At 40.9% G+C, this 24,734-nt stretch overlaps 5 protein-coding genes across 14 annotated transcripts; 3 read left to right on the forward strand and 2 right to left on the reverse strand.

Annotated features, from left to right (window-relative positions):
• Window positions 1–7,068: 7,068 nt before the first annotated feature.
• LOC6606913 (probable tubulin polyglutamylase ttll-15) lies at window positions 7,069–9,107 on the reverse strand. Of its 2 annotated transcripts, none has more exons than XM_002031671.2 (4): window positions 8,970–9,107; window positions 7,737–8,902; window positions 7,467–7,680; window positions 7,069–7,408 (listed from the first exon to the last, which is right to left on the reverse strand). In XM_002031671.2, the coding sequence occupies exons 1-4, from the start codon at window positions 9,021–9,023 to the stop codon at window positions 7,292–7,294; spliced, it is 1,551 nt and encodes a 516-aa protein (XP_002031707.2). In that variant the 5' UTR covers window positions 9,024–9,107; the 3' UTR covers window positions 7,069–7,291. The 2 variants fall into 2 exon arrangements, with proteins under 2 accessions (XP_002031707.2, XP_032578898.1); XM_032723007.1 differs by having other exon boundaries at window positions 8,975–9,094.
• Window positions 9,108–9,157: 50 nt separating this feature from the next.
• LOC116801748 lies at window positions 9,158–10,357 on the forward strand. The gene is made up of 4 exons (XM_032723016.1): window positions 9,158–9,625; window positions 9,685–9,789; window positions 9,844–9,987; window positions 10,037–10,357. The coding sequence occupies exons 1-4, from the start codon at window positions 9,425–9,427 to the stop codon at window positions 10,172–10,174; spliced, it is 588 nt and encodes a 195-aa protein (XP_032578907.1). The 5' UTR covers window positions 9,158–9,424; the 3' UTR covers window positions 10,175–10,357.
• Window positions 10,358–10,768: 411 nt separating this feature from the next.
• LOC6606914 lies at window positions 10,769–12,728 on the forward strand. 5 transcript variants are annotated; one of them, XM_032723009.1, is made up of 5 exons: window positions 10,769–10,922; window positions 11,129–11,269; window positions 11,325–11,525; window positions 11,767–12,117; window positions 12,216–12,728. In XM_032723009.1, exons 1-5 carry the CDS (start codon window positions 10,848–10,850, stop codon window positions 12,591–12,593), a joined length of 1,146 nt encoding a protein of 381 aa, XP_032578900.1. In that variant the 5' UTR covers window positions 10,769–10,847; the 3' UTR covers window positions 12,594–12,728. The 5 variants fall into 5 exon arrangements, with proteins under 5 accessions (XP_032578900.1, XP_032578901.1, XP_032578904.1 ...); XM_032723010.1 differs by lacking the exon at window positions 11,767–12,117; XM_032723013.1 differs by lacking the exon at window positions 12,216–12,728 and having other exon boundaries at window positions 11,892–11,962.
• A 298-nt stretch (window positions 12,729–13,026) lies between these two features.
• Window positions 13,027–22,183, forward strand: LOC6606915 (titin homolog). Of its 5 annotated transcripts, none has more exons than XM_032723005.1 (18): window positions 13,027–14,248; window positions 14,347–15,030; window positions 15,091–15,207; window positions 15,265–15,675; window positions 15,730–15,828; window positions 15,881–16,003; window positions 16,064–16,327; window positions 16,396–16,479; window positions 16,541–16,873; window positions 16,936–16,974; window positions 17,045–17,362; window positions 17,422–17,568; window positions 17,631–17,708; window positions 17,764–17,916; window positions 17,974–18,027; window positions 20,475–20,564; window positions 20,630–21,889; window positions 21,961–22,183. In XM_032723005.1, the coding sequence occupies exons 1-18, from the start codon at window positions 13,042–13,044 to the stop codon at window positions 22,110–22,112; spliced, it is 5,613 nt and encodes a 1,870-aa protein (XP_032578896.1). In that variant the 5' UTR covers window positions 13,027–13,041; the 3' UTR covers window positions 22,113–22,183. The 5 variants fall into 5 exon arrangements, with proteins under 5 accessions (XP_032578896.1, XP_032578897.1, XP_032578893.1 ...); XM_032723006.1 differs by having other exon boundaries at window positions 20,478–20,564; XM_032723002.1 differs by having other exon boundaries at window positions 17,974–18,017; window positions 18,074–20,564.
• Window positions 22,184–22,608: 425 nt separating this feature from the next.
• On the reverse strand, window positions 22,609–23,343 carry LOC6606916 (abnormal spindle-like microcephaly-associated protein homolog). The gene has a single exon (XM_002031674.2). The coding sequence runs from the start codon at window positions 23,199–23,201 to the stop codon at window positions 22,785–22,787; it is 417 nt and encodes a 138-aa protein (XP_002031710.1). The 5' UTR covers window positions 23,202–23,343; the 3' UTR covers window positions 22,609–22,784.
• Window positions 23,344–24,734: the final 1,391 nt, after the last annotated feature.

Below are 24,734 nucleotides of genomic sequence, written 5' to 3' on the forward strand. Positions count from 1 at the left end.
ACATACACACATACTTTACTTGGCTGATGCTCTATTTAGGCAGCCAGTTCTGGCCAGATGGCTTATCTGGGCTAACAATGACTTTAGCAGAGGGCTAAAACCAAATTCGGTGGTACAACAACCCCGGGATGGGATCCAAGGCACCCAGCAGTTATCGCTATCGCACCGTCTCCACTTTCTCAAATTATTTTTAGGGTAATCAATAGAACGAGGCGGTGCGAAGGGAAAGAGTTCACCGCCTGAAAATAATTAATCTGGCTTTTGTTGAAAATGTTCGAGACCATGTGGCCGATTTTTCGCTCTTCTGACAGCCTTGTCGTGTTTTCGAATCAAGTTTATTGACCCAAAGTAATTTCACATGCGTGGATTTAAACCAGCGTATTGGGACGCAATTATGTTATTAGGAATTATACTCTAATACTTTTTCAGCACGATTTTATTTGGCAAGTTAATGATGTATTGATTAGTTGTATAATCAGTTAACACTTGTCACATTACAGAATGGAACGGAAAAACGCGTCTTCGCTGCGAGTAGTTAATATTGGTAACACGCGAGCTATACCGTTAGGCTCGGGGTCTTGACCACGTCTAAAGGACTTTGAATTTGATTTGCATGAGAACGGCCCAAACGACCGACCGAACGACTGGAAAGCCGTGGGTCGAACGAAATTACAACCTTCCACCGAGAATGTCCGAGTGAATTAATGAATTAAGCCGCGATTTATTCAAAGTCCGGTCCAAAGTGTATACTCTTGCACAAGGTGCTTCTTTGAATCCATGACTCTTTCGCTTGAATTGTGGCTCCGGCGAATGTCATTGGGACACCCTAGTCCGATTTGCATACATATTCCCGAAGTGACCTCTCTCTAGTTTCCACCGTTATAGCCCTAACACCATGGTTACCGGCCATGGTCAAAACACGCTACTGGACTTTCCATTAATTTATACAACAGGATGAATGGTGGCATGAATCCTAGCCACACACACACATATTTCCCTGTTTTTATATATGGCATGGGTACCGGGTATAGAACCTCAGGTGGTTGGACTGGAGCACTTTGCCTTCGGTTGCCTGACCAGCCCGAGGTCCGAGATCCGAATTCCGAAATCCAAAATCCGAGGAGTGTTTTCCACACCTACACCTCGGCCTATTTGCCATAGGTTTGTGAAAGGCAAACTGAACGAAATGTTTGGGTTTCCGTTTTGACTTGTTGAGGTTTTATTTGCATGCGAGCCCAGCTCTCCCCACCGCCGATTGTGGCAATAATATTGAAATACTTAATTATTCCCTATTGGCGTTCATACATTTTATTCTCGCATTCACGCAATCCACGCAACTGACCCCCAGATTGCAAACTAAATTCTGCCGTAATGGTCGTTCCCTTTCAGCGAGATTTCACTGGATTTACGTGCATCAATCCGAGCAAAGTGGTTGGGCGGACTTTTGAAATAGCCCAATTGGGGTCAGCCACCCAGAGTGAGCTACATTTTTCCAATAAAAAATGATTTATGAATTGCCTGGAATTTATTTAGGAGACGAGCCATGGATTGGGGATATATTTTATGGGGCTAGGACCTCTGTTTACCCTTGGTCATTTCGAACCATAGGTGGTTATATTCCTTGAAATTTTATAGTAGCTTCTTTCAAGGTCGCAAAAAACATGGCTGATCTTAATTAATTTTTATTGCCTTTAATAACTTAATAGCTTACCGTGCTCGGAGTATTTTACTTTGGAAATACTGACTGCTTTTCACAGGAAGGAGGCTATAAAAAAATGAATTTTTAAGACTTTTGTTCACTTTTTCCATTAGCAAAACTTACTGTTAATGTGTTCCTTACTAATTATAAATAAACTTATTCCATTTTTCTGTCTCTGCTTTCATTGCTCCAAAATTAAGGTAAAAAGTGCTAGTTCTAAGTAATTAAAATTTGAAATTCAAGCGAAATACTTTTTACTTTTACTTTGGAATTTACCATTACTTTCAATTTCAGCTTAATGGCGTTTTGATACTACAATTTCCACCTTATCTGCTTCACCCCAAATCGTGCATCGAAATAGTTTTCATAATAGAGGTGCCAATGTCGCACGCCACATATTTCCCGGGCGTTAATTTGAGTGCCACATACGATGTGGCAGACCCCACCTGCTCGGAGGTTCGTGCCCAGCCACATGGCTCAATATCTTAGGTAAATTTACATACATCCACCACTTCGATTTATTCATGCATGGCCGCGTATGCAAACGAATCTAAATTGTTGCACACTGGATTTCCAAAGGGATCCAAGCCAATTGAGGACTCACCTCGAGGATGGAGAACGGCCGACAGGACGCGCGGATGAGTGTGTGGCGCGTGGATAGCATGGATGATGATGACCAGGAGCGCGGGACATTCGGATTCGGCGGGGCACGAAATGGACACCAGGCTATGGCTATAGATATGGAACTCCGATTCCGAGCACTCGCACTTGCAGCCCGGCGAAAAGTTGAAATCAAAGTTGGCAAAAGGCGTCCGCATGGCGGGATTTCCGATCGGTTCTTCAGCCCTTCGAGCACTGGCCAATATACTCGCGGCCCGAATCCGACGCCTCCGGTTCCTCTGGTTCCTCCGGTGTTCAAGTGCCGACTGTCAATGCAAATAAAAATAACAAAATGGCCTCACCTGGCACCTGTATCCTGGCAACATTCATTAAAACACCTCCGAGCGGAGCGCCGTTCAACTTCAGAGCCGCGCCGAATTTGGCGGCTATACGTTGGCTATACATATGTATCCATATATATATATATATATATATGTGCATATATATACGGGGATATACACATGTGGATATTAATCCATTTGCACTCGCGCCACTGCATAAGACAAATCGGGCAGCGGAACCGATTTCTCGGCCAAAACTTGCGACGCTGCAAAACGAGCGCATTATTTAATAATACCGTTTGTTTATTGAATCGCAGTCAAAACTTTTGGCACAGACGGAAACCCAGCTACCCAGGACTGCTCCCAGTGCTCCTTCTCCACTTCGCCGCAACTTGGTGGGTGGTGGTGCACAGCAAGGAAACATGATGTATGGGTATGGTGGATATATGCAAGTCAGTACCTTCGACGGAGCTCTTGAGAAATATTTCCTTAAAATGCGCAACTTTCTAGGCATATCAAATTTAGATATATCCCGAATTTAATAAAAAAATTTTGTAATATTTTTATAGCATTTTTTCCAGTGCACTTGGAGGGGGTGTTGCAGTCGTCGACGGCAACGACTACAGTATGGGCCAAGTGGCAGGGGCAAAGGCAACGCCGGCATGTCTGTCACACCCCGAAAAGTGAAATAGCTTCTGTCAATATTCTGTCAATAGGCACATGTTTTCCGCTGCCGAGTGGGGTGGCGATTGCCAAACCAAACCAAATCGAACCCAAAGTGGAGCCATTGGGGGTAGGGGGGTCTCCGCTGCGTTTTCCCTTTCGCCTGATATTTAATCGATCTCCTGGCAATGAACATAGATCAATATTGCGTTCGAAAGCGATTTCTTTTTGGAGGCTCGACCTATTTTTGCCACTTATCATGTGCGGAGTATTAAATGGGCATTTTGGATTTAAGTAAATTTTGGAATATAATAAGAAAAGTAATGTAATGTAGTTGAATTCAAATCAAAGGGAATAGAGATTTTATTAACATATATATTTAGTTTTTTTTTATGTTAATCAACATCACCTATATGTAATATTTCACTCCATTTTAAATCGCCAGAAGTTGCTGCCCTTGTTTTGTGTCTGAATAAAGACGTCCTCGCACTTATCTGCATAAACCTAAAGCGCAAAGTATCTCAACTCGGCAAGAAAAGAAGATAGACCCAAGACTCAAGGGTCAAGTAAGTACATACACTCCAGAGTGCATACATATATGTATGTAAGTACTGCGAGCATGTGCATCGCATCTGTGTGGAGGAAGACAAGGATCTGGAGTTGCTGGGATGGCTGGCCTGTAGTCCAGAGACTCGACACTGGGATATGGGAACTGGGAACTGGGAACCGGGAACCGGCAGCTCCAACACTTTTCTTTTGCCGCTGGCCATTCCATCCATGCACCATAATTTTCAATAGCTATTCAAATTCTTTGAAGTTCTCGAGGTCACCTAACGGATGCAAGAAGGCATTGAAATTGATCCAAGCCATGAGCATCGCATCGCAGCGCATCGTATCGCAGTTGCCACTGCTACATAGTTGAAAACTGGCGAACTTGCCATCCGCTGGGCTTTTAGTTTTGGTCTTGGCATCGCTTTTTGGCCACCAAACCGGATAGTCGTAGTCATAGTCTCTCCAAAGTCCCTTGCAGCTCTTTGTTGTTTTATTTCGTTTTTGTTCTGTTGCTCCAATGCCCAGATGCATCATCACATCGACCCAATCGCATCAGCCAGCATCCCATCCAATCCAATCCTATCCTATCCTATCCAATGCTATCCTATCCCGCACATTTATCTGGCAAGCAATTCCAATTTCGTCCGTTACTGCGAGTATCCGAGTAATCACTGGTTTTCCAACCAATCAGGGGGTTAAATTGCATCAAGATGCTTACTTAAAACAAAGTTGTTTTTATAACAAAAAATCCATCATTAGGCCTTAAGTTGCAAGACTTTAAGTAGGATAGTTTGGTATCCTAGTCTAACATTCTCCATCCTGATTAATTATTTATTCCATGAATGCAGCATGTTCTTTGATTTTACAGTGCGCACTAAATGTGAATTGTTATACCATTACGATGAATTTCCAGGCAACAGGATCCTAAAACTACTTTTATATCGCTCACTTGAGTATCTCCAATTACCAAAACTTTAGATTTGAAACCTTGGACATGGGATCTTAATCTTGGCTTTGTCAAAAAGGATGTGTGGACTAGTACTGAGCATGGTAAAGTGAGTATCTGAAAGATTCTTATTTTTTATCACAACAAGTACTGATGAGTGGAAAAAGTCGGACTTCCCGAGGAAACACTTGCTCAAAAGCAATCACTTTTTTTAATGGAAACTTAAGTACGCATATCAGATTACGAGCTAATGAGCGTATGCATGAGAAATAATGGCATCGGCATCGGGATCGGGATCGGGATCGCCTCCTCTCGTTTAACGGTGTGGTGTCATGAAGGTAACGACCTTAAGGAGAACAGATGTTGCATCCAAGGAATTTGCATACTGGACACCAAAACTGAACTGATCCAAACCGAAAGCCAAAACTAAAACCAAACCAAAAGCGATATAAAGCCGGCTTGGTGTTAAGTATAAGTTTGAAAATGAGCCAAAGAGTAAAAGAATCGTGCATTATAATGTAATGAACCAGTTCGCCCATGGTCGCGTATTAACCATCCTGCCGAGTACTTCATTTGCGCCAGTGCCTAAGCATTTTGGTTGGCTTTAGCTCCTGGGATAGCTGTAGATGGCTTCTCGGCTCCACAACTGCGAGACTGCGAGATGCAAATGAAATATGCGCCGGCATTAAGAGCAAAATTACAAATTTCAGAGGAGTGCGAGCGGCAGCTGCTTCTGGCCATCTACATGGCAATGGGTATGGGTATGGGTATGGGTATATGGCTTATGTGGCGCTGCCTTCTGCACGGTGGCCATTTCCTGGCATTTTAACTGGTTTTGTTTGACGGTGGTTACAATTAGCGGCTATTTAAATTGCCACGCATGAGCCGCTATTAATTACGGAACGATGGCACCGCAGCCTAAAACCGAGAAAAAGTTGTTTACGCCTGGTATTCCAAAGAGGATCCAGGGGGGTGGGGGGCATCTAACCGTTAAACGGAAGCTCCAATGTCTTTCAAGTACCCGAAGTACAAGTAAATTGGGGGGAATAGAGGGGGCTTCCCAGAACCCGATACCCATTGCACTGATTTGGACTCGGGGGAATAACTTTTTTATCAAGCAGCAATTTGCACCTATCAGACGATCAGTGTCCCTTTTCTTCTGCCTATTTGGCTTCTTTTGTTATTGTTTTTGTTCTCTTTATTCCTTGTATTTTCCCATGGCGCAATCACAACTAATGCACCGCGTATGGAGCCTCTAAATGTCGAATGAAGTCAGCGATAAATTCAGCTGGTTGATTAGCTGTTGGGGCAATAAATCCATCGCTTCACACCGCCACAAGTAATTGCCGACAAAGCGTCTTCGTCGCCGTCTTCATCTCCATTTCGACAAAAAGCTCAGCTCCGATCAGCTCAGCGACTCTGGATGTGGGCATGGGCATGGGGATGGGGACTTCAGTCCAAGTCCAAGTCCAGCTCCGTCCATCCATCCATCTATTTTGCGGACTGGACTGGACTGAGCTGGTCGAGCTCTTCGGCTCTCCACTCTGAGTAAGAATGTGTGCCGGCCAATATTTTATCAAACCTGACATTTCCTCGTGTAGCTCCGATTATGGCCCGGGTTGCGACGAGGTCGCGATTCTCTGCGAGCACAGCGGCATTGATTGCCACTGCCCATGTGTATTTATTCCTCTGCTTATGTTTATGTTGACATTGACATATCTCGCGTCTTATCGGTTTGCAATAAGTGTACGCCGTTCCATCGCACAGGCACAGGCACCAATGAGCCGGCATCGCTTGAGCGAGCGTTCTGTTTTCCACCGCTCTGTCGCCACAGTCGATACTGCTGGTATGGGTAGGTACCCATGGTCGAGGACGTTGGCGACAACTGCAGCTCGGTTCGGGCCCTCTGGACCCGGATGAAATGGACAATGACCTGCCGCAACGAACGGGTTTGACCATTAGCAGTAAGTTATTCGGCAAACGAAATTAGAGGCACATGGTACTTAATACACTAAATGATCGTAATAGTTTAGACCTTGTTCAATGGTACCACTTGCGAATATACTTGTAATTTTGTAACATACATACTTGTTGATCGCGTAAAGCCCAATAAAGTGGGATTGAGATTTTTATAATAATAGTTCCCTTCGTAAGATTATAGTGAGATAAATGATTTAGGTATACAACATATTAACCTTTCATGGTTAATTTGAAATCTTTACTAGAAATGTAGACTTAAACAATTTAAAAGAGGTTAAAATTTAATATAATTTTAGGACGGTTTTATATTTGTACGTGTTTCGTTGTCAAAGTGTCTAGATGGTTTCCATTCCAATTGAATGCTAATTATTAAATGGCCATTTACAACATTAAGCCAATTTGCTATTTTATCTATTAAGAACTAAGTATCGGTGGCCAATTAACTTATGCTGAGCATAAGAGGTTACCATGTCACAGTAAGTATTTACATAAGAAGATAATTAAATTGATCTAATTGCACCAGGCGGCATCAAATTGGCATTTGTTGTAGAACCAGCGGGTCATCCAAACGTTTTTCTTTGTCATGTTTGCAGTTTCCACCATAACATCGAATCTCGTTGGATCGTGCTACATAAAGTAAGGATATGAGTTAATGATTTCTAAGTTTCTCGAACATACTACGTACAATGGGCTTAGGGAAAATGCGCTTCATGTCCACGCGATGCAAGTGCTCCTGATGAGCCTGCTGCAGCATCTTGTACTCCGAGCCACTGAGGCATTGCAGGCAAAGATCGCACTCCTCCTTGTTGCAGGACTTGTCGCAATCGTGTGCAGCGCATTTGTTCAAGTCGGTGGCCAGGTTTTTGTCGGCTGTGATCATCTCGCTGCTTTCGCCGAGCCTTAAATTAAATACATTTAAAAGTACGTTGAGTTTAATAAAATTAATATTACTTACATTGTGCCACTTGTTGATGTAAGTGGTCTTATTCCCACCAAATTAAATACGCTGTATAAAACTTGCTCGTACAACAGCGAGTTGGGCTTGAAATGGGCCGAAGAAAGATTAGGAGACATGTTGGCCTCCATGAGAAAAACTTTCAGATCCTCGTCGATAAACAAATCAAATCGCATCAGATCGAAGAAGTTGTGAGTCCGGTAGGATCGCAGTATGTTAACGATGTCCTTCTCCTTGGCCGCAATCGTGGTGCGTACTATGTGCTCCACTTGATGCCAAATCTGGGCGGGATCCTTTCCCTGATCTCGGACATAGGCTTCAAAAACGGTGCGCATGCTGCCGCCAAAGCGATTGTAGTACTTGCGCAGCGAAGGAACCTCCCAAGTGGGCAGGTAGTCATCCCCCACAATGTACTTGTCCACATTCTCGGCATCGAAGGGATGGTATTTCACGGGGCAGTACCGGAACAGAACGTCGCCCGTGTAGATGTAAACTCGCAAGGGATTAACCGAGGTAATGACTACATAGACGCCGATGTCGAACTTGTGGCCATCCACCAGATAGGGTCGCTGAACGAATTCCTGGACAAAGGAGTCGTTCGATGCAAAGGCAATGTCAGCGGGAGCGCGCACCCTAATGTGCCGATGCTCGTTGTGCTTTTGGACGAAGAGTACCTGGGGATTCTCCCTGGCGTAGTCCAGGAACTCCTCCCGTTCCGCTGGCAATCGAAAGGCGCGCGGTAGAAAGGGCAACTGGGTGGTGCACAGGTCCACCTTGTTGGTTAGGTAACCGCAGCCCGGGTAGTGGTTCACCATCTGATGCTGTCCGAGATTCTTGAGATTGGCGAACGAAAGAAATGGATAGTCGTGGGCCCACAAAAGATTCCAGCTCTCGTTAACTCCCACTCTTTGGTAGCCGAACTTGTGCAGCACACTGACCACATGCACCAGGTGATCCTCCGTGGGACTGCGCCCAAAGATCGCATATGTGGGCGGTGGCTGCAGCTGATCCGCTGAAGAATCTGTTGACTTCCAGGGAAAGACTTTGCTGGCATGGGGTAGCAACTCCACCACCACGGCCGTGGCCACCGTCGCCGCCAGAAATATCATAATGGGCAGCAGTCCAATGCTGTTCGATGGCTTTTCAGACTCCTCCGTTTTAGCCATCTACAGAAAAAGAGAAAGTTTTCGGTTGCTCATCAATGGAAAATGCACCAAAAATAGATGAACTTACTTTACCATCTGCCTCCTTTTGATTAGGAGCATTCTCCACTATACTGGCATCCATTCCACGTCCGGGAGTGCTATTTTCAAATGCTAATACAACCGACTAATTTAAAACAAACTTTTTTGTTCGCGATCTCCACGGCAACCAAACCGAAATTTCCCGTTTGCCATTCAAAGTGAAGCGCCAGCGGGACAGCTGTTTCGAAATTTCCCCTTTGTGGCGCGCGTTTAAAAACGGCATCTCTGATGAAACGGTTAGGGAAATTTGTAACGCTAATTTAAAATATTTACAAATAATTACAACGAATCTTAAAAACATATAATAAATGGTCTTAGAGCCCGATACTGGGTTTTTCAAATTTATTTTGTTATATTATGTCACACAAAAATAACTAAAACACACATTTTGTTCGTATATACTTTTTTTTATTTTTTTTTTTATTTTTTCGTTGCAAAGTTAAAATGCAACGACGTACAAAAATCACAGCAGATACTAAAAGAATTCAATCGCTCAAGGCCTTGTTCAAAAAAGTGGTTCGCATAATGAGCCTAAATGATCCCTGGCGCGAAAACGAAGGTGACCCAAGGATAACTTCAAACGTCATGAGGAATTTATCCACCAGAGTGCGCACAAAATCCAAATCGGGGTTCCTAACTGCAGCGGTATAACATAATTATTCAAAATATATGTAACAAACGAAGAATTACCTACTTTATGACAGGACAAATCTTTAATTCGAACGCCGCATGTGATTCGAACAATTGCGGAAAGAAGGAAATTATGTCAACTGTTTGCTAAGTTGACATGTTTGGCAGGCTTCAGTCCAGTGAAGTACCCTTTTTGTATGTGTTGGCTAGCAACTGACTTTGGGTTTCTTTAGAAAATTCGAGCTCGACTAGTTCCTGTGGTCCGTTTGATGCCCGTGGACGCTGGTCGCATTATCATAAGGCAATCGGATGCTCCTATAACCGTGTTTTTTGTACTAACAGGGGAAGTACATATGATTAAAAACCAAAAAAACCAGGTAATGGCTGACTAGTATAAATACATTCTCCTAACTTTTGATTTGATAGAAGGGAGAAGGAGTGATCATGGGATTCCTTGGTGCTGGAGATATGATGGGTGATGTGGAGCTCTTGCAGGGCATCAAACGAACTCACACCTTCAGAGCAGCAAGTGAGTTTTTAACTGAGTTATTAAGTCATATTTAATATCTTTTAATTATATTCTTTATTCTGAGAGCTAGCACCAGCATAGCTAACATTCTTATCTCTCCCAATTAAATCACACTTAAGTATGATAAGAAAGTGAATTAGGTAAACTGGCACTATTTGCGGCTCATGTCGGAATAAATGGGAAATACATAGGGTCAGCACGCGATTTGTACGATTGTGTTTATTGGGAGTTTGTTTGGTTTTGTTGCTTCATTTGCGATTGCCTGTACCCACCAATTTAATCAGCAATAAACAACGTTAAGTCCTAATTCGATTCAATCAAAATGAATAACAAAATACCCCCTCCTCCCGAGTCCGTCACGAATCCGCCAGGTATTCGTATTCAGTAGTATAAACTATTCAGTCAAATATATAGGTTGGCCCAAAACAACACCCTTCCTTTGGCGCATTGGCTTGATTTTTCGGCTGTTGTGCCTGTTACTCCTCGTGCTGGCAATCTTAAAAAAAAGAAAATAAATAAAAAACAGATGCACGCCACCAGAAGCACCAGTACCAGCAGTACTTGGCTTCCATGTGCCCCGATTCGATGGGAGTCGCCAATTCGCCAGTTCGCCAGTTCGCCAGCAACTATTGAACGATTCACTTTGCAGCCTACTGCGAACTGCTCGTCCTGTATGACTATGATTTTGCACCGATTCTTGGGGCCTACATGACCAAGATTTGGGACGAGAAGAAGCGGGCCCTCAAGGCACTGGACTACTTTGACTTTCTCGATGACGATCAGGTAAAGGAGCCAAAGGATTCCACACTACAAAGTTCTCAAAAGCATCATGTCCCATTACAAACCATTTCACTCATTATAAGCCTTCAACATTCATTTCTTAAGAATAATTCATGAAGAGAAACATTTTCCTATAAATATTTACAATCTAATATCAAAACCGTCCCATAAATAAAATTCTTTTCAATCTACAAAATGCACTTCTGTAGATCGTAGAAGCTTGCCGATATGGGAGACTGAAGCAATTCGATCCACTGGATACCATATTCTGTGAGGATATAGGATCCATGACCAATGTCCACTTCGTGCTCAGTGGAGAATGTCTGATCCTACAGTGTCTGAATATAAAGGTCAGCCGTTCTGAAAACCTTTGATTTCTACTTAAACCCTTTACTCCATTTCTAGGTTAGTATGAAAAGGGGTAAAAAGGTATATGATCTTTTGCCGGCGGCTGAAGGTGATGTGTCCAAAATGTTTAGAAAAGCCGTGAGATCCACATTTTCCTCTCCAAGCACCCACGAAGATCAGTCAAAAATTGATATTCTTGATCTTGTGGCAAGTACGAGTTCCAGTTCCACGGGAGAAAAAAGTGCTCTCAACCGCAAGGTAAGTTCATTTTTAAATGTAAGCAACTGCAAATATTTGGGTATAGTCTATCCTGTGTTATTGCTTGATTTGTAGTTTGTTTTTTATTTGATGTAAATTTTAATTTAACTAATATACAGATGGTAAGTTCATTTTTAAATGTAAGCAACTGCAAATATTTGGGTATAGTCTATCCTGTGTTATTGCTTGATTTGTAGTTTGTTTTTTATTTGATGTAAATATTAATTTAACTAATATACAGATGCGAAAAATGGATCTAAGAGATATAGAAAAAAGATGCGGCATGATCAAATCGCCGCCACAAAAATCGCGTTTCACTTGGCGCCGTTCGATTCGAAAGTCAACGATGTCCGTATTTTCTCGCAGTGAAAATAGGTTGATCAGTGAAGATGTGTTTGAGAATTTTTGGGAAATGTGCGAGGATGAAAGTGATATCGAATCATATTCATCGGGCTCAGACTACACGGACATGGAGTTTAAGCAATCCTTCCGTTTCGGTCCTGCTTTGAATAATATTACGGAAATCGATTACGATGGGAGTTCTATTTTTTCGTCATCCCTATCCAGTTTCACCTCAAGCAGTGGTTCATCCGTAAGTGCCTAGGAAAATTAATACATGAAAAGTGTTCCTTAAATATAAGGTGAACTCTATTTTGAATATATTTCACCATTCTGACATTCTCCTTGCAGACGACACCCACAATTGAAAGCCATTTCATCGATGTGGGTACCATAACATTTGGAGGCATTTTCGGCTTGGGCGAGAAAATGGAAAATCGCGTCATAATGGCAAGGAGCACGGTTCAATGCCTGATACTTCCCAGATTTTTCCTGCTGGAGAAGAAACAAAATCCCGGCAATGTCTGGGAGCGCAGACTTTTGTATGTGGGCGTCATGGTTCCATCCAGAGAAGCCCTTTTCGCCCACTATCGTAAAGCTTGTGACTGGAAGAAATTCAAAAACGATATAATTTCCGAAACCCTGAAGCCCTCCGACAATGACAACACAAACATCGAAGACGTTCCCATAATTTGCAGAATTGTAGAATCACCAGAGGATCTCAATTAGTTGTGGAAAATAAATTGTTGATTAAGGGGCGGTTCCGTATTTTTCAGTTGAGTCAAAGTATCAGTATCAAAGTATCAAATTATGACAATTTGGTTCAGCTGAAAAATGTAAGAACACCCGATAAATTAAACTGTATTTAAATGCTATTTTTGGTTCAGGTAATAATATCTTAAAATATTTATTGGTAAGTCTCGGAATCCGCGTCACACTCCAGTTATTGAGGGTCATTACTGGCCATATATATAGAATCCCAGAATAAACCCTATACTTCATTTATTATTCCTTGTGGGAGCAACAAGTTGGAGCGACGTCAGCTGGCGATATGTTTTGGCACCCAAGGTGTTGACATGGCAACTGCCAGCCATCGAGGTTTCCATTGACATTCGAACACCTTCGTTGGTCAGTATTGATTCAACATTTTCCCATGCAAAGTGCCTGAGTTAACAAAATGACGACTGCGAGTTTACCAAGAGTTCCCGAAGGACTGCGGGACCTAATGAAGGTCTATACCAAGGAGGTGTTACGTGAAAAGCCGGCTGATTTGTATGGCTTTTCGGCCAGTTTTTTCAACATGATTGTGGGTGAAAAATCACATCAATCGGTGCGAAAATACGAACCGGTGCAAACTTACGAAACCATCATGAAAAACCGCATACGTCAGCAGGTTCCTCTGTCCATGGTGTTTAATATAATACCAGAAAAGCTCACCGACCTCATCAAACAGTTTATAAAAGCAGTTTTGAGAGAAAAACCGGATAATATATACATATTCGCACAGGAGTACTTTCAGCGGATGTCCAAGGAAAAGTCGGGTCGAATTGAGTACAGCAAGTACTCGTCCTACGAAAAGTCATTGAAGGACAAAGAAAACCTAACTCCTGCAACGAAAGTAACCTGTGAGTGTGGTCGAGTACTGAGTGCGAATAGAATGGATGTGGAAAACACTGCATCCGTATATACAGACAACAAATTAGCCGAGGCCGATCAGCTAGAATTTTCCAGCAGAATTACCTACATACAATCGGTCGTCATCATTCAAAGGCATTTTCGCCGATATCTAAACGAGCGGAAAATAGGTCGCGAAAAGGATAAATGCAATAGCGTCGAGTATGTGGCAGCTATCCTCCTGATTCAAAGGCAGGTGCGTCGCCATTTGGCCCAGAAGCGAGTGGAAAAACTTAAAAATTCACGTGACGCACAAAAAGCCGATGTTAAACCCAAAGCGGCCGACTATATGAAAGCCGTTGTCGTCATTCAACGACATTATCGCATATATTTGAAAAAGAAGCAGGAGCAAAATCGATTGAAACACGGCCCAGTATCCTTAGCAACAGCAGCCATCATAATCCAGAGAGCCTACCGGCGAATGGTGGCACGACATAGGGCCAAAAGAACCACATCCACCGGCACAGATCAGGCCGAGGAACTCAATGACAATGCCTCCGAGACGGGATCCTACACATCCGTCTCCACCGCTCTGCTCTCAACGGAGTCCACCGAACTGGGAATGGCGAACTTCGAGGAACGAGTCCATCAAAAAATAATTCACGAGGACGAGGAAGTGGAGAACAGTAATGTTGATGCCGGCCTTGAGAAGGAGTATTTTGCGGAAGCCATTAAGGGCGAACAAAAGTCGATAAATTTACGGAAAAGCGGTAATTATGCTAATCTTTTCCCATTAAATTTCCTTCTTTAAGCAGAAGTTGCTTCTCATTTTCGTGTTGCAATCTATTAAAACGTGACAATTTTTCAGAAATTCTTAGCGGCGCCCTAATTGAAAGCATGATTTGCAAACCAGATTTGCAAAACATCAAGGATTTGAATAACGAATCAAAAGAATTCGATGTTGAGTTAGAGGTGAACGAGCATCAACCGGCTAAACTTGAAGAGCACATTACTGAGGAGAAGAGAACTACTGAAGATTCTGAACCGGAATTTATAGTTGATAATAAAACAAGTCTAGATCTGGAAACGATACCTCAAGTCGAGGTAAAAGCTGAAAATAAAAGTAAAGACTATAAGTCGGCAAGCGAGGATCAATTAAAATCTAATAAAAGCAGCTTGGATGCAGAACAGGAAACACATGAGGACTCTAAAGATAAACCACTTGCAAACGACTTAGATCCAAAAACTGATGATGCAATTAAAGCTGAAGACTCAAGCAGTGATCTTCTTAAAGAAAGTCGCGAAGAAGACAGCGCATTGCATAATAACATTGAGAAAAAAGAAAGTGAAGCTGTACAAGAAAATATTGTGGAACCGGCTATCCCTTCATCTAATGAACCGAAAAACGAGGAGAAAGATAAAATTCAAAATTCTGAAAGTCAATTACAGGAAGTTCCACTTAAAAACGAAATTACTCCCACAGTTTCAATTGAAATTGAGCATGTTGAAGATATTTTGGAAGATTCATCAGCAAGTCCCCATGATTCTAAAGGTATGTACTTATTACATTTGTAAGTAATAAAGATTTAATACGTTTTAACTATATATTTAGCTAACGATCTAACTGAAGGGGTCTCTGTAGCAGAAGAGCCTAAAAGTATCCCCAACGTAGAAGTAGATAGCGTGAAAACCATCCTTATCAATCATAATCTAGAAGGTTGTGAGCAAGGTAAACAAGATATAAATTTATTAAAGAATTGTTTAAATTAAATTTAATTTTGTTTAGAAACTCCTTTTGAATCTTTAGGTGAAAACAATTTGGAAGCATCTCTAGAAACGCAAAGTGTAGTTTTAAATGAGAAGATCCAGTCTTCAGATACACATGAAAAGATTAGAGAAAAGAGAAGTACTGAAGATGAAGACAATGTTCAATCCAATTCGGATTCTCAGGATGTGTTGATTATCGAAAATCCAGTTGATCAGGAAGAAATTCATATAAACAATGACCAGAAACTGGATTTGGATGGAAAATCGGAAATAATACCTAAAGTGGAAGATGTGCCGAAAACAACACCAAATACAAAAGATGATGAAGTTTCCGGCAGTACTGAAAAGGTAGAGATAAATAATGAAGAGCCATTAGATGACATCGTTAATTTACCAAATCATGAAATAACGTTCAACAAACTCGAAGCTGGTAAATATGAAAATGATTTATATTTATTATATTCACCAAAAATATTTTCTTTAGTATCGGAACATACCCAAGAACGAATGGGGGATTTACCATCTGAAGATAAAATTGTTGAACATAGTAATTCAAGCTTAGCAGAGGAATATGATTTGCCAAGTAAGTTTTAAAATATTGTAAAGTATTAATAATACAAAACGAACCTTTACAGAAGTAGAGAAGGAGTCAATATCAATCGATGATTTAGAGGCAACGAAAGAGGTCCTTGGAGATATATTACTTTCCGAAACTGATTTGTCAGAACAAAACATTAAAGAAAATGTAGAAGAATCGGGTAAGTAAGCTCATTACATCTTTGATCATTATTTTTGACTGTTTTTTGTTCAATTTTAAGATAAACCTCATTGTGATGACTCCCCAAAAGAACTAGAAAACTTAAAGGATAAAATAAAAATGCTGTCACAAGAGGAAGTCATTCCAATAGAATCTGAAAGTTCAGAAACTAAGGGATCATTTACAGAAAAAACCAGCATTTTCAGCAAAAATAATTCCAAAGAAACTAATAATGAATCACAAAATGTTGATGACATTACTGAACGGACTCAGTTGAAAAATGAAACAGATTTATTGGTCTCTCACATTTCTGTTACATCCCCAGGTAAGTGAATGTCTAGTTCGAACAAAAGATGAATAATAACTTAACAATATTGTTTATTAAATCAAAAGGACTAGATGATAATGACAAAATAACACCCAATGCTAGTGATATTCAAGACACCGCAGCTAGCACAGAACTCTCTGTTATTGATGGTAACTAACCTTTATCATAGTCCTTGGAATAACTAATTTTTATACCTATATTAAAATATAGGTGAAATATCAATTGGGGAATCTGAAAGTTTAAAAGCTGAACCACAACATTCCGAAACGGAGCAAGTTGAAAATCAAGAAATGGAGAACGAAGCTGCTGAAATAGGTAAAATAATACCGGAACACCCCGATGATAATTCTAAAGACTTAGAATCCTGTAAAGAAACGGCTCCAATCAATTTGGAACCTGAGAAAGTCGAAGATGAGATTGAGGAATTGAAAACTCTATCTAAACGATCGGAGGAGAAAATTATTTCAACCAAAACTGAGTCTGTGCAAGACGAAGATGCCAAAATTACGAAAAAATCGGAGGAATCTTCAGATGATGCAGAAGGTATATATACATTTTCCATTTCCAAAGATAATAAAACATAATTTTTGTATTTCATTTTGAAGATGAAAACAAAGCCGTTGAAAAAATAATAGATATGACAGGTAATATAAAATAATAAATATGTATATTTTCATTTACTCAGTTCAATCGCAAACTTTTTATACTTATCAGAAAACGAAGTGTCTGCTTCACTTGAAAAACCGCCTTCATCAGCAAAAGAAAATTCAACTTCACTTAATGAAAACCCTTCATCAGAAAAAGAAAAGCCAACTTCACTTGTTAAAAAACCTTTATCAGAAAAAGAAAAGTCACCTTCACTTGATGAAGAACCTTCATTAGAAAAAGAAAAGTCAACTTCACTTGATGAAAAACCTGCACCAGAAAAAGAAAAGTCAACTTCACTTGATAAAAACACCGAAGAAGATCTTGTCCAAGAATCCCAAAAAGTTGATGAGGAAATGTCCAAGGGAAAAGCTGCCATTGCAGTTGGTAAGTAAATTACAGTACAATTGTTATGCTATGATTATAATTTAATATTTTTATCCTAGTTGACTTACCTGCTACAAATAAGGGCGAATCTGTTAATAGCCCGTTAAATAACAAGCCCAGTTCACAGGAATTGCAGGACATACGAGCTGAAGTTATTACCGAAAAGGAAACGGGGGAACCATTCAACTTGTCTACTGAAAAACACAGTAAGTATACGTCTTAGATGTTAATATTCCTTAATATTAAAACATGGTTTTCATTAACGCAGGTGAATCTGAATCATCTAATAAACCTAGCAATACAACAAGCAAAGATATCGAAGACGAAGATAGTATAGATCACACAAGTAAGAAAATCACTTTAAAATAACATTTTTTTAAGAAATGTTGTTGTTTATGTAGAACCAGTGTCTGAAAAAGTAGTTGAAAATATGAAGACCATAGATGTAAATGACTTGGTGCTCGAAGATGATTCTTCAGATGATCCATCAAAACTTGGTAAAACCGAAACGCCAGATACCAAAACAGTCTCTCCCGATATTAAGGAAAAAGATAGTAAGTTAAAAACTAGGCACAATCACAATAACTTTTAATGAATATAAATTGTCATAGTTGTGGAAGCAAAGCACGAAGGCGACTCACCCCAAAAACCCGAAGTAATTACTGGTAAGAGTTCAGAATCGAAAACGTTTTAAATTTGTTTTTAAATTAGCAGAGAAACTCTACATTGCTTGTATCTAATCAATTAATTGGCACCCAAAATTTACCTACTAACCATATTGAGATTGAAAAGACCACCAAGAAGTTATCTAGCCCTAGTGTAAGAGAAAAAGATATTGGCACCCTAACATCGGGACGACTTGTGCCCACACCCATAGCTGAGTTGCAGCTCAAGTCATTCAAGACTCCCAACGACGATGGCGCCTGGTATGATATATATGTGGAGCCCAAGGTGACAGCTGAAAGGGATTTGGTGGTCCCTCCAGCTCCGGTTGAAACCCAAAGACCAGATTCGGGGAAAGAAGTATCTTCTGTTGTAGAAGAACCTATGATTTTCTCAGAAAGAGCTCCAAGTTACTATACTCCCAAGGAAATAGTGGAAGCTGTAAAACCAAAACCAAAGAATTCAGTTTCATTTTTTGTGTCCTTCGATTCGGATGATGGAAAACCCAAATACAAGATACCGAAAAGATTTCAAAATCAACCGAGTAAAGATGCTAAGAAAGAAGTAAAAGATATTGAAGTTGCTCAAACGGAATCAGATATCGATTCCAACGAGGAGGAAATTGAAATTATTGAAGTTTCAGAAGGCGATCCTGAATATCAGCAAACCGGCGGAACTAAACTACAAACCATATTGGAACTCGATAATGAAAATGAGATGACCAATGAATTTAATAGTCAAGGACAATCCTCAGAACTAAATCTGAATGAAAGTAATGTAGTGAAACCAAAATCTCCTACAAATTCAATTAAAGAATTTGAGTCAGCTTATAAAAAGGACATTTTGAATATCACAAGATCTGTGCAAATCATAGAAAGAGCTTACAAACGTTTCAAGAATAGGTCTTCTTTAAAAAGTGAGCCTCGCAATGAATCTGATTTTGAAAACCAAAACAGAGCTGCAATAGTTATTCAAAAGTGGGTTAGGAATACCCTTAAGCAGAAAGCTTATGATGCTCAAAAATCAAAACAAAGTCTTGCTGCGAGGAAAATTCAAAGAGCTTATCGAAGATACCTTGAAAAGGTAAAACAAAGGACTCAAAAACAAGAAATGGCTGCACTGATTATTCAAAAGGGATTCAAACTATATTCTAGTAAGATCCGCACGGAACTTAATAACACTCAATCTTCAGTTGACACAGAACTAGAGCAAAATAATGCAGCTTCTAAAATTCAAAGGGCTTATAGAAGGTATCTCAAACTACAATCAGAAAGACAACAAGATGCAGGAATTACAGTAAAAGATGATTCAAGCTCACTTAACTCGGTAAAATTAACCGCAGAAGTTGAAATGGGGAATAAATTTAATTCTAATAAAGAAGATAGTTTAATCCCAATTCACAATCAAGAAGTAGCTGATTACCCAGATATTATAAACGAATTGCAACCTGAAGAGCTTAACGATGTTCTAAAGGAAGCAGAAACCGAATATGATTTAACTAAAAAACCCAAAGAGATAAAAGAATTAAAGGGGGAAGGGTCTCAGGAACAAAAAGACCCTCCGAATGTGATTTTAAGCAAAGTTAATTCGGCAAGTGTATCTGCAGAAGTTAAAAAACCTTTGGACGCATTGGAATTTCCAACAGAAAATCGCCAGGATGAAGAACAGGTTGTAGAAACAATTTCAGCAACAATAAATTTGTCACAATTAAGTGAAGAACCTAAAAGAGTAAAAGAATTAAAGTCGGATGAGTTCAGCGAAATAGAAAACATTTCAAAAGTCAATTTAGATGCAACGAATTCGACAAAATCGCCTGATAAAGAGATCGAAGAATTACAGCCAATGGAACTGAAAGAAAAATTAGTAGAGATAGAAAAACCATCAGAAGAAATAAAAACTGAACTGACGAATCTATCTCAGGCAAGTACCACTCATCCATCAAAGGATGATCTCGTAGGAATGTCAAGTGCAGCTCTAATAATACAAAGAGCGTTCAGACAATATATGGAAAGAAGAAAACTTGAACATTTCGAAGATAGCTGCTCCATTGACTCCATTACCAGTTCCCGCATAACGGCCATAGAGACCGCAAACTATCCAGCTGCTGGAACACCATCACGAAGTTTAATTACCGAAGCTATCGAAGATGCAGAAGATACTTCAGAAGATACTTCTAAGATGCAACCGAAGTCCGAGTGGTATGTGGGATCAACTCGCATAATACCAAGCCAGGGAGTCGTTGAAGGTGTTGAGGTGGAAACCAATCCGGATCCAGCTGCAATTGCAACCACAAGTAAAGCCGAGCTAACCACCAGCACGCAAGTAGAATCAGTTGAAACAGTAGATAGAACGCATGGCTCGCTTGAATCTAAATTAAATCCGGGTACCATAATCGATGACTGCCCAGGCGATGCATCCGAAAAGGATAATGCAATCTCTTCTGGTTTAGCAGGTTTAGCGGAAGCTTCTGAAGCTCGGCTTGATTCAGTGGAGGATCCCCTTCTCCTATCGCAATCTGACTTTGGCGGACTCGTACAGTGTAAGTTGAGAAAAACCATTTAATGTCTGTTAATTCCCCAAGTAAATTCACAATATTTTCTTTAGCTCTGGACATCGCCTCAACTCAAGAACTGCTCAACGATTTTCTGCAAAACGAGATTGAATATTCTTCTAGACAAGGACCGTTTCCAAGTACGAAACTTCTTGAAGAAGTTATTGAAGAACCTTGTATAAAAAGAACCGCTTCGCTGATTAATGTTTCCGAATGTGAATCAGAATCGGATATTGCTAGTCAAAAAGTCGAGAATACAGATTCTTCTCTATCTGACACTGCGAGCCTGGGCACTCTATCTGCAGATACAATAGACAAAGCAACTGTTAAGTTATCCAAGCCAGAGGAAGTAATTGAAAAAATGTCCCAGCTTCGTGACTCGAAGTCCCACGAGAGGATTTCCTCAGCAGATCCCAGTTTTGATGAGCCCGTGATCCGGACCATTAGTTCTCTGCAGGAGCAATCCAGCCTGGACATCGAGGATGGAGATATCATCGTCTACAACCGGCTGCAGAGGGACGAAACTAGGGAGAGCTCTGCTCAAAGCGATTCCGTGGTCTTTGGTGATGCAGTGTCCGAAAATAACCAAGAGAAGGAGTTGCTCAATGAGGAGGAGTCCGGAAGGGTGCATTTGATGAGGCACTACACCATCGCAGGAGATGATCCGCGAGGACTATTCAGATCTGTGACCATCGATGATGCTCTGAGTTATGTGGAAAACGGAGCTAATGGCATGGGTGCGAGCAGTTTCTGTTTGGACGACGAGACTTCGGAGAACATTCGAAAGAAGATGATGGCCTACTCGTTGTCTGAAACGGATTCCGATTACTTTGATCCGAAAAAGGTCAGTAGCGAGGATTTTGAAATAGACACGGCCATGGCGGATGCCATGGGCACATCCACTGAAACGGAATCCACAATTGTTTCTGCGGCCACGAAGATCCAGGCCGGAGCTCGTGGTTTCCTTACCAGGCGAAGATTGCGGCGGGCCAGTGCTGGCACCAAGTCATCCACTTTGGACACCAAGGCATCCTTTGGCAACGATGCGATCAGTGAGTCCTTGGAACGATTCATCGAGGAGGAGGCGGCCAAGAAGATACAAACCGCATACCGGATGCACACACGAAAGCGAAAGGGTCATAGCCGGAAAATGGAAGGCATCAGCTTGGAGAGCAACCTGGCCGCCAGGCGCCAGAAGTTGCAGCGCGGGGATGCACTGCGAAATGATTCCACTCCGGACGATGAAAACAGTTTGATAGTCAGTGGGGTCAAAGCCCAAAAAAATGCAAAAACCCAGAGAAGCAAGACCGTTGGTAAGTAATCATTTGTAAATGGTTTAAATTGGTTAACAAATTTTAATATGTAAATTAACTTAAATAACCAGGCGAGGTTAAGTCCAGCGCTGACATGGAGTTGAGGTGGCTGAAAATGAGGCAGAATTCAATGCCCGTGCAAATCGATTGCGAAGTTTTCAGAGTAATCCCCAAACATATGCGAAAACGCATCAAAAGCGCCGAGGCGAACAAAAGAAAATAAAGTATACGACGAATTGTATAAGTATAAACGCTGAACTATATCTAAATAAAATATATGTATTTAATCTGAAATGTTTTTGTTATCAAACAAGAGGAAAGATTTCCGGGAGTAAATCATAACATTTAATTTTCCTCAATTTAAACATATTCAACTTAAACAGACTACGGATGAGCGGATGGCTGCCAGTTTGGCTCTAAACATTAGACACACTTGACAGATTTATGGACTGGGTGTGCACCTTGGGTCGATGCACTGAATCCCGATGAATATATTCGCTAGCCAGCTATTAAATAGGTTCTATTCAAAAAAAAAAAAGACACGCCTCTCACTTTGTTCTCCCTAAAAACAATTCTTTACAACTATCGTTTTGTGTTTTCCGTTTCGTAAGTTTCCATCAAGTGCTACATGTTCGATGAATAAAATGTTTATTCACTGTATTCATACCATATACATACAGCACGGTATACCAAAAATAGGCCTAGAGAAACAAATTGGATCTCGTTAATGGATAGTGCTGTCTTTCAAGATTGCGGTTTCTTGAGTAAGAGTATTTTATTCTTCTGGAAGCTATCAGTTAATATTAATCTATTTACACGACACGTATTGAACTAAGCGGTAGGATTTGAATACACATATTTGTATGTACAGTAGAAATCAGAGTTGTGGAAGTCATTACACAATGGGCTCGCATTGTTTCAATTCTTTGCGTGTTTTGAATCCCCGGAAGCCAGCCTGAATTTTAACGGCCGCATCGGTGGCGATTTTCTGCTTCTTTCGCACCAGGAATCCCCGGAATCCCGCCTGTATCTTGGTGGCACTGCGATCCTCCACGGATTTGCCACCATTCTCGGAGCCCGTATGCTGATCCTCGGCGCTGGGACGTGGATTTCCCTTATTGTCCTGGTTTTCCATGAGGGCGTTGTTCTTCGGACGCTGTCGCTGATTCCGCCTGGGATGGGGGTTCTTGCTGGATCGATGAATCTCTTTGCGCACGCGGTAGCCACGAAATCCGGCCTGAATCTTAATGGCCGCACTCTCTTCGGACTGCAAGGACGATGCTGATTCCGGGGAGCTGGGGTAAATGTACATGATCCTCTGGTGCACTGCGACAAAAATGGCAATCTCTGAGTCCGCGTTTCTATCCAACAAATACGGCTTTCATCGGTTGTAGCAGCTCTCTGTTCCGGACGAACTCGCTCGCTCGAGATCTAAAATTGTACTGGCGTACGGCGGACGCAGGCTTGGCATATGTACGGCGAGAATTTTCATTTTCATTCACAAAACAAAGGCCCCACTCAGCGATTTTCCTCTCGCGCCTCCCAACATATAGCTTACATGGGCCTTTTGTATGTACACCTCTGGTCCGGCGGACTGAATCCCATCCGTTTGCTCTCCCGCGAGAATGGGAAGGAATCCACGGATGCCGATGACGTTCAAGAATTTCTGTTTCACAAAGTATACAAACGCGTTGGAAACAATTATCTAATTTCGCCAGCGCTCCCAATTGTGTGCAGTCTAATTAACAGACGTATAATAATTGTGATCGGTTGCGTAATATATCCAGTATATATCTCAAATATCAATATATATTATTAGGGCTTAGCTCGTGTTGACAATAATCCATCAAGCAGGAATCACTATTTTGGACAGTTGTTTACAATATCTAGGGGCCTACGTAGCGGGTGGTGGACAAAAAAAAACTGAGTAAATTGGTTTAGGTGAAAAGCGAACTTATAGATACACATGGATCCATAGCCACACATCCATGTGCAATGAAAAGAACATCGGTGCAACGCTTTGTTAATGGAAACGATGAACAGACACAGGCAGAGATAATTGAAAAAAATACGTACACTTGTGTGCATCAATATCGGAATATGAATTTCAATTAATCTCTTATTGTTTGATGTTTGAATTATCTTGACCCTGGGTTCGGATGCAAAGTTCAAAGTACCACAATGTTATTAAATTGAGCAAACAGCATACGTACATGTCGATGTGTTAAAATGGGTAGCTGACTTAAATGGAAATTCTCGTCACAAATAAATTATAACTATTTTCATAGCCTGGCTGGCTGTTTTTTATTGATATTGGGCCCATGATCTTCTAGAATTTTTCGAAAACGTCTAGAGAAACATGTTTCTAATTCGCCCTCAATAAATTTTAGATCAACTTGACGTCATTCGGACCTTAAAACGCAGCAAAGTGGCGTCAGTTGTGAAAAATGTGCGAGAAATAAATATTATTGTTAGGACTCTTTAAATAATACAGTCATTCCGCAAATGTTCCGTGATAAACAAGATTGTAAAGATTTCCTTCCGGAAATTCATAAATTTGGAATGCCTACATGCATATATATATTTGCCATTGTTTTTAAATGGCCAAAAACGAGCATACGTAACACGCTTACGTATTTTTGAAAATTCGTGCACATTTTGAGTACATTTCAGCTTTCAAATGTATGTATGTACATAGATGTGCATGCGCAAATATACTAATTGAGTTCTGTATAAAAGGAAGTAATAAACGTTCTCAAACAGAGGAAAAAATATTTTTAAAAAAATTGGCAAGTGGCCAAGGCAATATGATTGGTTTTTGTGATTTGTCCGAATGACGTAGGCA

The sequence above is a fragment of the Drosophila sechellia genome, chromosome 3R, assembly GCF_004382195.2.
Source record: "Drosophila sechellia strain sech25 chromosome 3R, ASM438219v1, whole genome shotgun sequence".
NCBI classification, from domain to species: domain Eukaryota; kingdom Metazoa; phylum Arthropoda; class Insecta; order Diptera; family Drosophilidae; genus Drosophila; species Drosophila sechellia.

Excerpts from the sequence above, each read along its gene's own strand:
- LOC6606916 (XM_002031674.2), bottom strand. The coding sequence starts at position 23,201 with ATGTACATTTACCCCAGCTCCCCGGAATCAGCATCGTCCTTGCAGTCC.
- LOC6606914 (XM_032723009.1), top strand. The coding sequence starts at position 10,848 with ATGACCAAGATTTGGGACGAGAAGAAGCGGGCCCTCAAGGCACTGGAC. Across the intron at positions 11,526-11,766 it reads AAAGTGCTCTCAACCGCAAG|ATGCGAAAAATGGATCTAAG; the intron begins GTAAGTTCATTT and ends ACTAATATACAG. Across the intron at positions 12,118-12,215 it reads CCTCAAGCAGTGGTTCATCC|ACGACACCCACAATTGAAAG; the intron begins GTAAGTGCCTAG and ends TTCTCCTTGCAG.
- LOC6606915 (XM_032723002.1), top strand. The coding sequence starts at position 13,042 with ATGACGACTGCGAGTTTACCAAGAGTTCCCGAAGGACTGCGGGACCTA. Across the intron at positions 16,328-16,395 it reads CATTTCTGTTACATCCCCAG|GACTAGATGATAATGACAAA; the intron begins GTAAGTGAATGT and ends TTAAATCAAAAG. Across the intron at positions 16,874-16,935 it reads ATCTTCAGATGATGCAGAAG|ATGAAAACAAAGCCGTTGAA; the intron begins GTATATATACAT and ends TTCATTTTGAAG.
- LOC6606913 (XM_002031671.2), bottom strand. The coding sequence starts at position 9,023 with ATGGATGCCAGTATAGTGGAGAATGCTCCTAATCAAAAGGAGGCAGAT. Across the intron at positions 7,681-7,736 it reads ACATCAACAAGTGGCACAAT|GCTCGGCGAAAGCAGCGAGA; the intron begins GTAAGTAATATT and ends ATTTAATTTAAG. Across the intron at positions 7,409-7,466 it reads GCATTTTCCCTAAGCCCATT|CACGATCCAACGAGATTCGA; the intron begins GTACGTAGTATG and ends TACTTTATGTAG.
- LOC116801748 (XM_032723016.1), top strand. The coding sequence starts at position 9,425 with ATGCAACGACGTACAAAAATCACAGCAGATACTAAAAGAATTCAATCG. Across the intron at positions 9,626-9,684 it reads CGGGGTTCCTAACTGCAGCG|GACAAATCTTTAATTCGAAC; the intron begins GTATAACATAAT and ends ACTTTATGACAG. Across the intron at positions 9,790-9,843 it reads GTTTGGCAGGCTTCAGTCCA|AAAATTCGAGCTCGACTAGT; the intron begins GTGAAGTACCCT and ends GGGTTTCTTTAG.